General features: G+C 41.7%; 1 protein-coding gene across 1 annotated transcript in view; it reads left to right on the forward strand.

The window, feature by feature from the left end:
* Positions 1-1,113: 1,113 nt before the first annotated feature.
* MAPK1 (mitogen-activated protein kinase 1) overlaps positions 1,114-18,624 on the forward strand; it is a 105,801-nt gene continuing 88,290 nt past the window's right edge. The window contains exon 1 of the mRNA XM_058692855.1: positions 1,114-1,455. Coding sequence (XP_058548838.1) covers positions 1,337-1,455 — 119 coding nt within the window. The 5' untranslated portion in view covers positions 1,114-1,336. The remainder of the gene's footprint in view (positions 1,456-18,624) is intronic.

The following is an 18,624-nucleotide window of genomic DNA, read 5'->3' on the forward strand; positions in this document are numbered from 1 at the left end:
TTAAAGAGTTTGCCTATTCACTTTTGAGACTAATTGAAATTTGCTGATGTGTAGAAGTCATGAGTTGAAGGCTTTCAAGATTAGTGTTGGACAACTGGGATGCAGGATCTTACATCCTTACTCCCTCCCTCTCCACAGATGGCCTGGGAAATGGCTCTGAAGCAGTGGCTGCATCATTTGTTTCATTGTCTTAGCTATTCTTGGTTTTCACTTGCTTTAGGATTCTGATATTTATTTTTCAGCCTCTGGTGCTTGTGAGTACTTCCAAGGCTTCAGTTTGTTTGTCTCGTTTTCTCTACATCTTGTTTGGGTTTTAGCGTTTCCATCCTTGCATTTGTTTCAGTATGTCCTAAGCTTCTGTCAATCTGTACCTATCTGGGCCTCAGTCCCTGAATCTCAATGTCTTTCTCCATTACCTTCTAACCCTTTACCCTGCTTTATATTTCTTCATAGTACTTATTACAACTTGAGTATTTTTTTTTTTACCTCTCTTTTCTTTCTTTCTTATCTATCATCTCCCTCTAGAATGTTGATGCCCAGAATAATATAGATGTTCAACAAACATTGGTTGAACGAACCTGTCTGATTAGCGTATCCGAAATCTCTCACGTTAGTCTCCACCTTTGTGTTTCACACTTTCTCAGTATTCAAATGTCTTTTGTGGTCTCGGTCAAGCCTTTCGGTTTCTGTCCTTGTCTCAAGGCTTCTAAGTTTGTGTGCGGGCCACTGACTGGCGCAGGCCTGCTGCAGGCCTGTGGCCGGTGTGTGGTGCGCTGGCGTCCCTCATGCGCTGTCCTAGGTCGTTCCCTGACTCAGTCAGTACCCCGCTCCGGGGCTTTCCCTTCCCTGACAGTCTCTCCGGCTCAGCGATATACACCCCAACTTGACGCCTCGGTGTCCTTCTGCTTCTCCAGAGCCGCCTCCCGCGCCAACTCCCCCGCGAACGCACGTGACCACGCAGGGCGGTGACTCTGCCGCCGCAGTGCTCCGCCCAGACCTCGCCGCTTCCGCTGGCCATTGCAGCCCCGCCCCGAGGCGGGGGGAGCCAATCCTCGTACACGTTTCTTCGCTCCGCCCCGGCGCCCTCTTCGGCGCTCGCCCCTCCCTCCGCCCGCCGGCCCGCCCGTCAGTCAGTCAGGCAGGCAGTCGGTCCGAGTGGCCGTAGGCCCTGTTGCTCTCCTAAACGGTTCCCTCCTTGCTCTTTCCCGGTTAGCGTCGGCAGCTGCACCCGCAGCGGCGCGGTCCCTCCGAGAGGCGCGGCGTGGGCCGAGCGGCGGCCGCGGAACGTCGAGCCTTTCGCGGCGGAGGCGGCGGCGGCGGCGGCCCGGCAGCCAACATGGCGGCGGCGGCGGCGGCGGGCGCGGGCCCGGAGATGGTCCGCGGGCAGGTGTTCGACGTGGGGCCGCGCTACACCAACCTCTCGTATATCGGCGAGGGCGCCTACGGCATGGTGTGGTGAGTGTCCACGCCCGCTCGCAGGCCGGGCCACGCCCGCCCACCCCACCGCCTGGGGACGCAGCGGACGCAGCCGCGGCCTCGTCCGCGCCCCGGCCTCCGGCGCCGCTGCGACCCCAATCCATGACTTCACTGTGGTCGCTGCGCCGGGGGCCTCAGGCGGGGCCCGGGAGACTGTCGAGGTTTGGGTGTTGCTCGCGGCGGTTCGCGGGCTGGCCTTCGATTGTCGCGGGGAGGGGCGTAGGGGGCGGAGGCCAGCACCCAGGGACCCCCAGACCCGGGCGCAGCGCCGAGTTTAGAGCCAGGATCCCCGGGAAGGGAACGGAAGCGGTCCCTCATCCCCTTCCACCTCCCAGTTTGCTAGCATCGTGGCCTTCTTTTTGACATCCGATTGTAAAGCCAGGAATTCCTTCAGAGGCTTGTCGACGGTGGTGTTGGCCGCGGTCTTGAAAGGGGTTCGCCTCGGCATGTGTGCCGAACGCCGAAATAATGATCTTCCCTCTCCCGTTTCCCTCGACTTTCGTTAAATTTTTTTTTCGGTGATGCTAACGGTGCTCTCCTGCGCAGGCTTTCTATAAAAAGCATTCGTGGCAGCAGTGTTAGTTATGAAATATTTTAAGTTTGAAGTTTTTAAATGGATTTTAATATCCATACTGTTTGCGTTTCATGAAGAATAAGCCAGTACCGCTCTCTTAATTTATTAGAGTCGTTTGGAGTTGGGCCTGATCTGACTCTTTTTTTTTTTTTTTTTTCTTTACCCCGAGTGAGTTCTCTTGCCAGCAGAAATGTATTCAGACGTTTTAGCACAATTGCTGTGGACTTTTCCTATTAATGTTTTAGTGGTCAATATGTATGCACCCGTAATGGAATTTTTGTAGAATCACATGCAGCCTCCCTTATCTTGATCCATATCCCTCAGAAACGTTTGTAGTTCTTCGAACTAGCTGTATTGTTTTGTGATGAGGACTTAATGGAAGTGTAGACTCCCTTACACCTAAATCTTCTTGTGAGTGTGTTTTGTTTTGAATGAAAAAGTAAACTAATATTTATTGAACACTTGGCAAGTGCTTTTCTAGGTATATTATTTCATTTTATTTGAACAGCCACCTCGAAGGAGGAAAAGGTGGTGATATCCCTCTTTCAGGTGAGAAAGTATTTGTAAGTGAAGCAGATTCTTAGGTCATACAAGTAGAGTCCAGACTTGAGATTGTAGACTGAGGTCCTATTTCAAATGCTGCAGCTCTATTATACCCTACTGTCCTTAAGTGGTGTTATTAATAACTTCAGAATTTTAGCATATATTACTGTTGTAAGTAAATATATTTTTGAACTGTATTCAAATTTCAGTGATTGTGATTTTAGAAATGCCATAAAGGGCATGTTTTAACAAGTATCTTAGAAAGACTTAAAAAAAAAAAAAGTCTAATTGAATCTTGACCATTTTCATTTTCTTGAGGATCAAAGTGCTTCACATATACAACTGTGAAAAGTAGTGAACTCAGAGAGTTAGGAGCCAAAAGAGAATTTAAATTAGGTCAGGTCAAAAGAAATAATGCCCTAGAAGGTAACAAAGTACTGCCCACAGCATCACTTCTCTATCATACATCTGATTGCTATTGCACCTGCTGGTACGTATGCTGGTAAACACATCTCATGAGAAGCTCAGAATTGTCCATCAAGTCCTTGGGCTTTTTTAAAAAATCCTACATGTAAAATATGGACTGAAAAAATCTAGGTTTAGGACACTTCACTTGAAAGGTTTTTGGTTTTTTGTTTTTTCTTGATAAGATTTTTACCAGTCTGAAGATAACTTACATATAGTAAGTATTTCTGTCATTGTCATAGACTTACTTGATTTTCTGTCAGAGGAGATGCCAAGTGCTTTTTTTGAAAAATTTGTTTGATGTTTGTTTATTTATTTATTTTTTTTTTTAAATTTTTTTTTCAACGTTTTTTATTTTATTTTTGGGACAGAGAGAGACAGAGCATGAACGGGGGAGGGGCAGAGAGAGAGGGAGACACAGAATCGGAAACAGGCTCCAGGCTCCGAGCCATCGGCCCAGAGCCCGACGCGGGGCTCGAACTCAACAGACCGCGAGATCGTGACCTGGCTGAAGTCGGACGCTTAACCGACTGCGCCACCCAGGCGCCCCAATGTTTGTTTATTTTTGAGAGAGAGAGAGAGAGCGAGCATGCATGCGTGAGCAACTAGGAGAAAGGCAGAGAGAGAGGAGACATAGTGTCCTAAGCAGGCTCCAGACTCTGAAATGTCAGCACAGAGCTGGACGTGGGGCTCGAACCTACAAACTGTGAGATTGTGACCTGAGCCGAAGTTGTACTCTTAACTGACTGAACCACTCAGGCACCCCTAATGCCAAGTAATTTTTTTACTGTAATTTTCCTTTCCTGAGTAAAATCCAAATATAAGTATAATTGGAATTATAATTCTGGGTCCAGGTTATAGCTTTTACTGTAATTTTCCTTTCCTGAGTAAAATCCAAATATAAGTATAATTGGAATTATAATTCTGGGTCCAGGTTATAGCTTTTTATCCTCATCTAAATAAGAATTTAATCTGCATTGCACATTCTTAGCATTTAGTAAATGTTGATTGTTTATGGGAGGCTTCTTGAATGAAATGTTAATATTTAAATAGTGATATTTTTTAAAATGTGACACTTCCCGACAGAGTTAAAGATTTTCAGGCAGTTAGGAATTTTGCCTTTTTTGTGCAGAGCCCTTTCCTAATCATTATATGGAGGGTATAAAGATGAAGAGTGGAGTTTGAGTTGGGTCTTTAAGAGTGGGTATGATTTTGATGGATAATTGGCTCAAGTGACAGTTTGAGTTGTGGAATCTAATCTTGGGAAAGTATTTAGGTGGCAAGCTGTAGAGGACTCTAAAGGCAAAACTGAGTTTGTATATTTGTGCAATGAAGAAGCATCAGTGATTTTGAAAACAGGCAGTCACATGGTCAATTCTTAGATTTTTTGGGGGAAGATAGATCAACAATGATGGAAATGATAGAAAAAAATTTGGTGGGGGGAATCAATTAGGCTATTGTAACTGCCTGGGTGTGAAGTGATAAAGTGGCATTGGAGGGTAACAGAGGTGTTGAGAGACCTTATTAAGATTGAGTCCATGGGGCACCTAGCTGGCTCAGTTGGTAGAGCATGCAACTCTTGATCTCAGGATTGTAAGTTTGAGCCCCATGTTGGGTGTAGAGATTCCTTAAAAATAAAATCTCTCAAAAAAAAAAAAATCCATAGTGGGCTCTTCTCTGAAGTAAGATAGAAAGACTGAATTATGGCAAGTGTGGGAAGGAGTAAAGGATAATGCAGTCTTAAAGGGTAAGAGTCTTAGAGATGGGTTTTGGATTTAAGAGGGATTTCTGAGACCAGGATTTCTGAGATTGCATATGGGCATATTTGTTAATTCTAAGACTTCTAGGCTGGGAGCCTGGGAGGATAGTGGTGCTGTTATCAGAGGAGAAATACTGGAGGTAGAGCAGGCTTATTAGGGAGAAATAGTGAGTTCAGACTTGTTAAGTTGTGATGACTGTAGGCCATTTAGGCTATATCCAGAAGGCATCTTGAAATTTAGAAGAGGGAAGTTGAAACTGGAGGTGAAAATTATGTAAGTAGTAATCTTGCATGGATGAGTACAGATTCTTATTTGAGGTCATTGATTAAGTGAAATTGCAAGCAGATGTGTATATTCATCGTTTTAGTAAACAATCCGTTACATTCAATAGGTTTTCAAAGGGGTCCGTTGTCCCAGAAAGGTTGAAGAACTACTGAGGACAAAGATAACCCAGACAAATATTATTAAGAGATAGGCAAAGGAATAGGAATCTGAGGACTGGTGAGACGTAGAAGAATCAGAAAAAAAGAAAAAAAAAATGTATGACAGAGGAGAAATTGAAGCTGTGCATGCTTGTTCATTTATTAACTAAGATAAGTATTTTGAGTAAGTTGAGTTTGAAATACTTCCTGAATATGATTGAGACATCATACTGGTCACCTCCATAGAGATACTAGTTGAAATAGAGATACTTTAAGAGTGGATAAGATGAGAAAAATATGTCAGAACTGAGTCAAAGAAGTGCCTCACTTTAGGTGTCAATAGAGGACAAGTTGCAGAAGAGGACAGAGGAAGTGTGCTACAGAGACAGGACAACCAGGAATTCGCATCATCACAGGAACCAAGGGAGACTGTAGTCATAAGGGATTGGCATTGAATACTGTAGAGGACAAACAATGCAGCTTGAAGACAAGCTATTAGACTTGTTGATTTTTCTACTCTCCTAAAAAAAAAAAAAAAGATTCAAGCAAAATTTCAGTGTGATCATCTTCCTAATGGTTTAACATCCTGTCTTACCAAAATTTGTTGATTATGGCAGACTAGTAGAACCACCGTTTAAATCAGCACTTTCTGTTTGTTTTGTATACATTAATTAATCCTCATAACCACACTGCAAATGTGGTTGCTCTGTATGAAAGTGAGGAAACTTGAGACAGAGAGATGTTAGTTAACTTGCCCAAGGACACAAAGCTAGGAAATGATAGAGCATCCCAGCCTGTATGGTTCCTAAATGATGTGCCACCAAAGATCAAAGTTGAGAAAATATATGCTTTTAATAACAGGAAATACCTGTTGTCTCCTTGCTTGTATCACTTTTTAGCCTTTTTAAAAACTTTCACATAAGGTAATTCAGAAAATATTTATTGAGCACCTGTTATGTGCCAGGATTCCCATGGTCTCTCCCCTGTAGTACTTTTTAGTCCAAATAGTTGTATGGAATTGAACAGTAATACAGAGTATACCAGTCCATTCAGAAAGAATATGTGTAACGATTTGAGAAAAAGGAGGCCTGAGTGATGTGGAGCTGTTGGGCTGTTTCTATGGCTTCACAGACTTTTGAGCTGGGTGTTGATGTATGATTAGGATTTCACCTTGAATGTGCATTCTAGGTAAAGGAAAATGTACATGCAAAAGCAGCACATTAGGTCAGGAAAACCACAAGTTGTTTGGGGTGGCAGGAGTATAGGGTGCCTTAAGGAGAAAGCTGAAGTTGAGACAGTGGGATGGGCAGGGTCAAATCCTGAAGGACATTGTTTACTGAGGAGTTCAGTTTCATTTGTTAAGTGAGAGTCATTAAAGGATAGTCTTGTCTCTGCCAGTTCCTCCTCAAATTTTGTGAATTATGTTCCCCTCTTTGTCTTTTTTATGCTTTCTACCTGCTCTGCTTACTCTCTTTTCTTTCTGCTTATCTAGGGTTACTCAGTGGGTATGACTTTTATCCCCTTTCCAGGGGTGTTTTGAAATGTCTTTGGGTTTTGTTTTGCTTTGGTTTTTTTTGGTTGTTACATTGATTGGGGAGTGTTATAGGCCTTCCATTTGTAGTGGTGGAGGCAGGTATGCTAAACGACCTACAGTGTGTGGTACAGTCCCTGTGCAGGAGAATTGTCCTGTCAGGATGCTAGCAGTATACCCCTCCAACCTTTGCAAAACATCGGGCCCTGTTCAAGTCCTGACTTCCTCTAAGGCTCATCTCCTCCATAAACATACCCTTACTGCTGTCTGCTGTTAGCACTCCCTCCCTTCCTAAAACTCTGCTAGGTCATTTGTACTACCTGTTTGAAAGGCAAGACTAGCAGTAGTGTATATCATTTATTGAAGCTCAAGACAAATGGATCTGGGATCAGATTCTTAGTTTTGCTTGTTAATTGTTAATTTTTTTTAAGTGTTTATTTTTGAGAGGGAGAGAGACAGACAGAGCATGAGCAGGGGAGGGGCAGAAAGAAAGGGAGACACAGAATCGAAAGCAGGCTCCTGGCTTTGAGCTGTTAGCACAGAACCCGACCAACGTGGGGCTCGAACCCAAAAACTGTGAGATCATGACCTGAGCTGAAGTTGGACACTTAACTGACTGGGCCACCCTGGTACCTCAATTGTTAATTTTTTTTTTAATTTTATTTTTAAGTAATCTCTGCACCCAACATGGGGCTTGAACTCACGACCCCAAAATCAGGAGTCACATGCTCTACCAACTGAGTCAGCCAGCAGCCTCTGTTAACCTTCTTTTTTTTTTTTCTTTAAAGATTTATTTATTTATTTATTTATTTATTTATTTATTTATTTATTTATTTTGAGAGAGAGTGAGCAAGCAGGGAAGGGCAGAGAGAGGGGGACAGAAGAACCAAAGCAGGCTCCATGCCATCAGCACAGAGCCTGATGCAGGGCTTGAACTCATGAGCCATGAGATCATGACCTGAGCTGAAGTTGGATGCTCAACTTACTGAGCCACTGGGATGCCAATCTGTTAACTTTTAATAAAGAAATCTCTTGGATACTTTTGGGAGCTCAAATATCTGAGTACACCAGTTTACATGAGCAACAGAAAATTCAGTGTTTTTGAAAGTTTTGAGTACTTTCAAGCTATTCAACAAAATTGATTTTGATATTAATAGCATCCCTATTGTGTAGAATTCTTCAGGTGCCTTGGTGGTTCAGTTGGTTGAGCTTCTGACTCGGTTTTGGCTCAGGTCATGATCTCATGATTTGGGAGTTTGAGCCCCGCATCAAGTGCTGCTGTTTGGAGCCTGCTTGGGATTCTCTCTCACCCTCTCTCTCTTTAAAAAAGAAAAAAAAAAAAAGTGTAGAATTCCTGTGGTTAGCTATAACTGATAAGCCATTTCCATGAATTTAATTTGTTTTTCATTATCAAGTATTTATGAGAACATTTTTACAAAAAGCGTCCCAGTTTTCCCAGGAACCATATAATATTTTCCATTTTGTTCACAATAAGGTACCTACTAATTAAAAAAGAACTGATTCCCCAACAAACATCCAGAGCTACTTCACCCTGTATCCAGTTCACTGTACCCACCTACCTAACCCTGAGATGCTATTTCTTCCCTTTTGTTTCTCTTTCACTACTTGGGCCTCCCTCGCATTGGAAAGCCAGCAGGGATTCTCCAAGGCACTTTTCAGATTCTTAGTTAGGACAGTGTATGTGTTTTGAACCCATGGCCAGTAGGAGCTGGGAAGTAGGGTGTGGGGGTAGGGACCTGCACAAGCCTGCCTTGTTTTAGGTACTGTAGTTTCAAGTTCATTTTCTTTCTCATCTTTGAGGTAATAGATATTTTTTTTATTTTATAGATGAAGAAACCAGATTTCATGTAACTTGTCCAGGGTTCACAGCCAATATATATATAGTGGAACTGAGATTTATCTAGACCCCCAAATCTGTGACTTTTTTTGTGTTTTTTTTTTGTTGTTTTTTTTTTTGATAGGTTTTACTCTGTTATACCAAGCTATCTGGAAACATACTTCCTACAGCCCCAGTTCCTGAATGCATTGGCACCGAAGTATAAAATGGTAATTGTCAGAGCTAACTTGGGGCTGTAGGGAGGTAGAAAAGGGAAAAACTGGTTACTTGGAAAGGATGAGGGAGGTAGGGTCAAACTTTTTTATCAGGAGGTTAGTGTTGATTTCTTCTCACCCTTTCTACCTACGTCTACCAGTTTCTTGATTTCCATTCAGTTAATGATGTTATTAAGTGTGTACCTGGCCTATGTGCTAGGCAATAGGATCAAAGTGTTGAACAGAAGAGGTGGTTTTACTCTGTGGTGTTTATAGTCCCACAGGAAAGGAATAACACCGAGTATGATGAGGTGCACAGTGCCACCGGGGCGTATAAAAGGTGGAGCTAAAATGTTTTGAATAGTCTGGGAAGATTTCCTGGAAGAAGTGGTGTTTAAGTTGGGACCTGAAGAACAACTTGGAGCTAGCTAATTGAAAGGTAGTGTAAGGTGCTGGAGTGTTTCATGCACTGTCTCATAGAAAATGACTGTAGAAATGGAATTTGTGATTAAGATTCAGGGCTCTTTCTTATGATATTTCAGGGATAGGAAGTGCAGTTAAAGCTTCAAGTATGGTTGTAACCAGGAACTAGAAAATAGACCAGCGTACCTACCTCCTTCTCTCTTGACATTTACAAAATCAACTTGCACCCTTTGTCTCTGCACAGAGATTTTTTTTTCCTTTTTCAACACATCCCCATGCATTTGGCAGAAGAGGGCTTACCCTTGGTTCCCCAAGGTATGTGTCTTTATTTTTTTATTTTTTATTTTTTTTAAATTTTTTTTTTTTAACGTTTATTTATTTTTGAGACAGAGAGAGACAGAGCATGAATGGGGAGGGTCAGAGAGAGGGAGACACAGAATCTGAAACAGGCTCCAGGCTCTGAGCTGTCAGCACAGAGCCTGACGCGGGGCTCAAACTCACAGACCACGAGATCATGACCTGAGCTGAAGTCGGCCGCTTAACCGACTGAGCCACCCAGGCGCCCCCCAAGGTATGTGTCTTTAGTATATTGACAACTAGAGGCTGAGAGCACTCTAAATCTAATTCCTGGGGTAGAGAATCTGATCCAGTTTGGGATGGTGTCCACCTCTGGTCCAGTCAGCTGGTGGAATCATTTGAAAAGGCTGGACTTCTCTAAGGTATGAGGTATGAGGTGGGGGTAGTCAAAAGATGCCTCTTATTGAGTGCTGACTTGCCGGGTTAGTTCTTGGTGCTGTTTCCCCTGCTCTTCTCCAGGCTGGAATTTTTCCCTGCTTTTTGGAGCCTGTGGGGAAGGAAGGGAAGAGAGGAGAGGGAGAAGTAGTTGAAGCAGAAGGAGGGCTTTGGGTTGCTTTTAGAGTTCTTTTATTTTTCTATCTCTGGCATTATAGGGGTGGCCCCTAAACTGGGTGGTATCTTTAAAATTTATTTAATATTTGATACATATATAACATGTAACACATGTATGAGTTATGCAGCCTAACAATAAAGTAAACAGCTAAGAAACAACATCTGCTGAGTGACTTCTTGACCAGATTGTCTGAGGCCAGCATTCTGATCTTTGGCCACAGGCTTCCTCCCAAGGTTTAACTTTTTTTCTGGAAGCCTGTATGATGGAGCATGTAAGAGCATGGGTTTTTACTACTTAGATATGTGACTGCTGTAGGTTATCCAACTTGAGTCTTGTTTTCCTTATCTGTAGAAAGGGGGTAGTGTTGTATTCCTCAGTGTCATGAGGATTAAATGAAGTATGTAGGTGAAATGCTGAGTGCTCATACCTGGTTAATGCTCTAATTGTTATTCCCTTGAAGTAAATGGACCTGGTAAGACCTGGATCCTCTCTCACCTCACTCAGTCTCGTGGAGTATAAAGCAACTCATGCAGAAATAAAATGGTTAGACTTTGGGTCTATCAGGTTCCAGTTGTGTGATGTTGGGCATATGCCTCTCCTGTTTGATTGAATGACCAGAGAGCATCTTATGTGCCAGGCCCTGAGCCATGTTCCTTGATCTCCCTCAAAAATGTTACACTAGTGTTTGGGGCAGGCAGGTAAGGAAATAAATTACTGAGTAATATAGTAAAAGTACTGTTATAAAATCATTCTGTGCTGAGCAGCTAACTCCCATCTAGGCTTCCTAGTTATAATTAACTCAACAAATAACATATGCACTAGACATGTTGTAGTTTTGTGGGTACATCAGTGAAATAAACGTGTGGCCCAAGGAGCTTACAGTGTGTGGGATGCCTGGTGGAATGGGAGTGGCTTGAAGAGAGGGTTACAACAGAGGCCTGGTCAGGGCCTTGGTGTTAACTTCTTTCCAGTGAGTTTTTCTTAATTTCTTTTTATAGCATTTATCCCCAACACAAGTCTAAAATACTTTTTTTTAAGTCACTAGATATGTCATTTAATTTTATTTTTTTTTTTAATTTTTTTTTTTTCAACATTTTTTTATTTATTTTTGGGACAGAGAGAGACAGAGCATGAACGGGGGAGGGGCAGAGAGAGAGGGAGACACAGAATCGGAAACAGGCTCCAGGCTCCGAGCCATCAGCCCAGAGCCTGACGCGGGGCTCGAACTCACGGACCGCGAGATCGTGACCTGGCTGAAGTCGGACGCTTAACCGACTGCGCCACCCAGGCGCCCCTTTAATTTTTTTTTTTAACGTTTATTTATTTTTGAGACAGAGAGAGACAGAGAATGAACAGGGGAGGGGCAGAGAGAGAGGGAGACACAGAATTGGAAGCAGGCTCCAGGCTCTGAGCCATCAGCCCAGAGCCTGATGCGGGGCTCGAACCCACAGACCGCGAGATCGTGACCTGAGCTGAAGTCGGACATTTAACCGACTGAGCCACCCAGGCGCCCCATATGTCATTTAATTTTAAATGGCCTTCCTGTTTTTCTGCATTTGGGAAGCTGAATGCACAAACCAATTTTTAAGTGGGTTATTCTTTCTATTGTTATTAAATGAAAAGAAAGCACTTTTTTTTTTTTATTTAAAAAAAAATTTTTTTTTCAACGTTTTTTATTTATTTTTGGGACAGAGAGAGACAGAGCACGAACGGGGGAGGGGCAGAAAGAGAGGGAGACACAGAATCGGAAACAGGCTCCAGGCTCCGAGCCATCAGCCCAGAGCCTGACGCGGGGCTCGAACTCACGGACCGCGAGATCGTGACCTGGCTGAAGTCGGACGCTTAACCGACTGAGCCACCCAGGCGCCCCAAGAAAGCACTTTCTATACTAAGTGCTTCTTTTCTATACTAAGCAGAACATAAGTGTTTCTTATTACATATGTCCCCTAAAATAATTTTTGAGAATTTGAAGCCATAGCATAATTGTTCTGTCTATTTAAGAATCATATTTTGTTGTAAGAAATAAAACTGAGTGACAACTAAAAAGTTGGTGGGGTATCCTAACCAAGAATATTAATAGTTTCTTAACCAGTCAGGATCATCTACACAAATTCAAACTCTGTAGTTGTAATTTGTAAGGTTATTTCAATTACTAGCATTAATGAGGTGGTTTTTCCAAGCCTAAGTACTCTTAGAGCCTCCTGCTAGTGTGCTGGAAGGGTGGCCAGGTATGAGTCTAATACAGATACTGAGAATTCCCTTTAAGGACAACCTGAAGAGTCAAACAAATGGACAGAAAATGAAAATTGCAGCTCCTACTGATTATCAGGGTCTTACATTTTGTAGTTTGGACCTTAATTTGGCTAAACAAGCTCTCATCTATTTTTTAAAGTTTATTTACTCTGAGAGCGTGTGTGAGAGAGTGAGCATGAGCATGGGAGTAGCAGAGAGAGAATCCCAAACAGGTTCCGTACTGTTAGTGCAGAGCTCAGCTTGGGGCTCGATCTCACAAACTGGAAAATCGTGACCTGAATTGAGACCAAGACTTGAACACTTAACCAGCTGAGCCATCCAGGCACCCCAACAAGCTCTTTTAAAATGCTTATATCCCTCCTTACAGCACATAGCCTTATCCATCACTTAATATGACATTGATTTTTTAAAAATTGTCCAAATAGCAAGCAAAAGGAAGCTTCTCTAGCTGTCTGCCGTTTATTTTAAAATAGCTATATCAACATATCCTAAAATTAAGTGTTCAGTTCAATAATTTTTAGTAAATTAAGTTGTACAGCCATCACTGCAATCCAGCTTTAGAACATTTCCATCATTACAAAAAGTTCCCTCTTGTCATTTGCAGTCAGTTCCCACTCCTACTACCACCTCCAGACAATTCCTGATCTGCTTTCTGTTTTGCCTGTCCTTGAACTTTCATGAAAATGGAATCATGCAAGATACAGTTTTTTGTATCTGGTGTTTTCTTAAACAGGTTTTGAAATTCATCCATGTCCTTCCCAGAATCTGTAGTTGATTGCCTTTTGTCATTAAATAGTAATTAATTGGATGGATATACTAGATTATGGAAATGTGGAATGTTTTTGGGTTTTGTCTATTATGGATAATGCTGCTATACATTCATCTGTGTTTCTGTGTGGACATTTGGCTTTTATTTCTCTTGGTTACTTAGAAGTGGAGCTGATGGGCCATAGGGCAAGCAATGTGTATATGTAGGGGAGGGGATAATAGTGATTTTATTTTAAACCATAATAAAATTACAAATTAAATCATTGAACAAATATGAATACCCTATGTACTCGTCACTATTCTAGGTACTGAGAATAGTGTGGTGAACAAAACTTAGTCCCTGATCTTGAGTTTGCTTTTTAGTAGAGAAGGTAGACTGTCACAAGCGCATAATGTTTCACTTACTGGTGAGTAGTATGAAGAAAACTTTTATAAAATGGGTTAAGAGTATAGAGTGGAGGGTGCCTGGGTGGCTCAGACGGTTGGGCATCAGACTTCGGCTCAGGTCATGATCTCCTGGCTCTTGGGCTTGGGGCCCTGCATTGGGCTCTGTCTGCTGACAATTTGGAGCCTGGACCTTGCTTCAGATTCTGTGTGTGTCTTTCTCTCCCTGACCCTCTCCCTTTCATGCTCCGTGTCTCTCTTTGAAAAATAAACAAACATTTCAAAAAAAAAGTCTTTAAAGAGTATAGAATGGAAAGAGGAAGGCATTTTTTTTCTGTAACAGAATAATTTTAAGCATTTTTAATGCTACACATTTAACACAATTTTTTACATTTAACAACTTTTTAATTTTATTTTTTTAATTAAATTTTTAAAAATGTTTTATTTATTCTTAAAAGAGATACAGAGCACGAGCAGGGGAGGGGCAGAGTGAGAGAGGGACACAGAATCTGAAGCAGGCTCCAGGCTCTGAGCTGTCAGCACAGATCCTGATGCAGGGCTCAAACTCACAAGCCCTGAGATCATGACCTGAGCCGAAGTCGGACACCCAATGAACTGAGCCACCCAGGTGCCCCTAATTTTTTTAAATGTTTATTTATTTTTGAGAGAGACAGAGTGCAAGTGGGTTAGGGGCAGAGAGAGAGGGAGACACAGGATCCAAAGCCAGCTCCAGGCTCTGAGCTGTCAGCACAGAGCCGATGCGGGGCTCGAACTCATGAACTGCAAGATTATGACCTGAGCCGAAGTCAGATGCTTAACCAACTGAGCGACCCAGGTGCCCCTTAACAACTTTTTTAACAATATGAAATGTATAGAAATATTATGAAGACAATACAAAAAAGCCTTTTCCCTGCCCTATTTGAGAGTAAAATTGTTGATGCATACAGTGCCTCATGTCACCAGAACACTTCAATGTGTATTTTTACCAAATGAAATATCTCCTACATAACTGTAACATAGCCAGTCACCACCATCAGGAAATTAACAATGACACATTATTACTTCCTCCTCTTCAAACCCTATTCAGCAATCTGTGTTTCATTTAGTTGTCCTGTCTCTTTGGTCGTCTTAAGGCTGGAGCATTTCCTCAGACTTCCTTTGGCTCCAATGCCTTGACACTTTTGAAAATAGTGTTTTTATTTTTTAAGAAACCACCAGACTATTTTCCAAAGCATCTATACCATTTTACATTTCCATCAGTGATATATGAGGCATTCCAGTTCTTCACAGCCTTACCAACACTTGGTTTAGTCCATCTTTTTTGATTGTATCCCATCTAGTGAGTTTATAAGTGGTATTGCATAATAATTTTAATTTGCATTTTCCTCATGATTAATGATGATTTTTTTCCCTGTGCATATCAACCAACCAGTTATATCTATTCTTTGGTGAAGTGTCTTGTCTTAACTTTTGCCCATTAAAAAAAAAAACCCATCTCTGACTTGGTTTTGAGATATAGAGCTCAGCACCCTCCATGTTTTCCTTCAGAATAGGAACAGCCAAGAATTTGAAGCATAATCCAAATCTAATCATGAGGCAACACCAGAAAAACCCTAGGTTAGGGATATGCTACAAAATAACTGCCTGTAATTTTCATGTCAAGGTCATGAAAGTCAAGAAAAAACTGAGGAATTGTTCCAGACTGATGGAGTCGAGGTGTGACAGCTAAATGTGATTCATGAGTCTCAGTTGGCACAATCGAATGGGGGCCTGAAGACTAGATTGTAATAATGTGCCAGTGTTAACAATTTTGGTATTTGCATTATGATTATGTGGGAAAATGGTCTCGTTTTGTTTGTAGGAAATACACACTAAATACCCCCTAATAAGGGGGTAATGAGGCATCATATTATTAACAGACTTTCAGATGCTTCAGAGAGTAAAAGTTTGATGAACTATGTTTACAATTTTTCTGTAGTTTAAGATTTAGTTCCTTTTCACTAAAGAGTTGTTTTTGGGTCCCAGAAAGGTGCTTGTACGAGGGTGTGTTGAAATTTGGGAGAAGTCACAAAAGGCATCTTTGAGGCAAGTGAAAGAACATTGGCCTGGGTGTCAGGGGACCTGAGACTCCCTCCATCCCTGCCATTGTTGACATGTTTCATGGGCTTATGCTGGTCACTTTGCTTCTGCGGGTTTTGGTTTTTGTTATCTGAAAATTAAGTGCTTAGGTAAAATCTCTAAAGTCCCTTCCAGCTCTAATGTTGTCATTGCCCGCAGAGACATTACATGAAATTAGCGTGTGTGCACATGTGTATGGTCATGTGTATATATGCATACATATGTACACATATATAAAGAGGTATCGTGTATGGACTATTTTTTTCCGTTACTGGAAAGCTATCCATTTTAGTGTGGCTTACCTGAGAAACCTCTGGGTAGTCATTACTGAGATCTAAAACAATGGGGAGGGGTGTCTGGGGGTTCATTTGGTTAAGCGTCTGACTCTGGTTTTGGCTCAGGTCATGATCCTGTGGTTTGTGCATTTGTGAGTTTGAGCCCTGCATCCATGCTGGTGCTGGCAGGGCAGAGCCTGCTTGGGATTCTCTCTCTCTCTCTCTCTCTCTCTCTCTCTCTCTCTCTGTCTCTGTCTCTGTCTCTCTGCCCCTCCCCTAAGTGCACGCTCATGCTTGTGTGTGCGCATGCTCACATGCATTCTCTCTCAGAATAAATAAACTTAAAAATAAAAACCGGGGAGGGGGGGCCTTGGGTGACTCAGTCTGTTGGGCATCCAACTTTGGCTCAGGTCGTCAGGTCATGATCTCACGTCTCGTGAGTTCATGTGTTGGGCTCTATACTGACAGCTCAGAGTCTGGAGCCTGCTTCGGATTCTGTGTCTCCCTCTTTCTCTGCCCCTCCTCCACTTGCACTCTCTCTCAAAAATAAGCATTAAAAATTAAAAAAAAAAAAACTGGGGGAACTTCCTATTAAAAACTAACAAAATAATTTAATATTAAAAGCTCACAAACGCTTGAGGAAATGATTATGTTCTGTGCTTTAAAAAAAAAAAAATAGCATTTATTATTGAGAGACAGAGTATGAGCATGAGGGGCAGAGAGGAGGAGACACAGATTCTGAAGCAGGCTCCAAGCTGTCAGCACAGAGCCCGACACAGGACTCGAACCCACGAGCCGAAGTCAGACGCCCAACTGATGACTGAGCCACCCAGGCACCCCTGTTCTGTGCTCTTAAGTTGGAACTTCCTACACTGTACCAAAGTACTGGTTTACCTCAAGTGATTAGATTTTTCACATGTGTTTTTATTTTATTTTTATTTTTTTAAGTTTATTTATTTATTTTGAGAGAGAGAAAGTGTCCATGCATGTGAACAGGGGAGTGGCAGAGAGAGAGAGGGAGAGAGAGAATTCCAAGCAGGCTTCATGCTCAGCACAGAGTCCAGTGCAGGGCTTGACCCCATGATCCCACCACCGTGAGATTATGTCCTGGTCTGAAATCAGGAGTCTGATGCTTAAGCGACTGAGCCACCCAGTCTCCCCGAAGCAGATTTTTTTTAAAGATCAATGTAATCTTTTCCTGTAAGTTTTGCAATACCATAGAGGCATATAAAAATATTTGATGTTATGTTTCAGATCAGTGAAAAACCAGTTGACAGCAACACTAGATTCATCTATCTAGAGCTGTCGTGAGAAGCATTCATCCTCTTGTTGGGCCATTCCACCTGTCATATATTTTGCTGATGTTTTTGAGCATTCTTTCAGGACAACTCTGATTACTTACCATCCACATGATGATAAAAGTAATATTCTTTGGAAGTGTTGTAAATTCTTTCTTTAGTCCAGAAGGAGCTGGAAAGAAAGAACATTTGTGATTGTCACTCTGACATAACTGCTAGGAAGAGCCATTTATTTCCTGCCACCAAGAAAGTGTAAGACAGAAATAATCATAAAAAGGCCGAAGTTTTAGAGAAACTTCAAGAATAGTTTCTGGTTACCCAGCAGGCAGAATGTAGCAGAATGTTACCAAGAACTGGTAAATTTGTGTAGCATCCTAGAATTTAATGCTAATCTATAAAAATGTAAATTGGATAATATTTTGGCCTTTCATGGTTTCTGACTTCAGCAGGAAAGCCTCATGTTTCCCTACTAAGTAAGATGCTAGCATTGGACTGAGGTGTATTTCATTTACGTTAAGAAAGTATCTGTCACTTCCTATTTTGGTTGATTTTTTTTAACGTAAATGAGTGAATTTTGTCAAATGTATTTTCTGCCTCCCATGAAGATGATCATATGATTTTTTTCTCATTACCGTTACTAATATGAGGATCATATTAATAGATTTCCTTATATTGAACCTTCCTTACATTCTTGGAATAAATTGTACTTGGTTATATTGTATTATTTTGTATAATATGCTGTTGGATTTTATTTGCTAATGTTTGAAGATTTTGTGTTGATATTCATAAATGATATTAGTCTATATATTTGTGCAATCTTTTGACAGGTGTAGGGTTTACTTTTATACTTTCTTCATAAAGTGAATTTGGAAGTTTTTTCTGTGTTCTGAGATAGCATTGGGATTACTTTACCTTTCTTTTCTTTTTAAAAAATTTTTAAAATGTTAATTTATTTTTGGGGGAGAGAGAGAGCACACATGTGCATGCGTGCCTGCAGGGGAGGGGCAGAGAGAGAGGGAGACACAGAATCTGAAGCAGGCCCCAGGCTCCAAACTGTCAGCACAGAGCCCGACTTGGGACTCAAACTGATGAACCATGAAATCATTACCTGAGTTGAAGTCAGATGCTTAATCGGCTGAGCCACACAGGTGCCCCAAACATCATCGGTACCTTAGAAGTGACTTATCAAATCCCATTCTGAAGTTCACCACTATCCTCAGTTTTGTGGTAATTATTCTTTTCAGCATTTCCCCCCTTTATATTTTTTACTTCAATTGAAGTATAATAAACATTTAGAAAAGTGTACATATCATAAGCTTATAGCTTGGTAAATTTTCACAAACTACACTCATGTAAATAACTAGTGCCCAGA

The sequence above is a fragment of the Neofelis nebulosa genome, chromosome 11 (assembly GCF_028018385.1).
Source record: "Neofelis nebulosa isolate mNeoNeb1 chromosome 11, mNeoNeb1.pri, whole genome shotgun sequence".
NCBI classification, from domain to species: domain Eukaryota; kingdom Metazoa; phylum Chordata; class Mammalia; order Carnivora; family Felidae; genus Neofelis; species Neofelis nebulosa.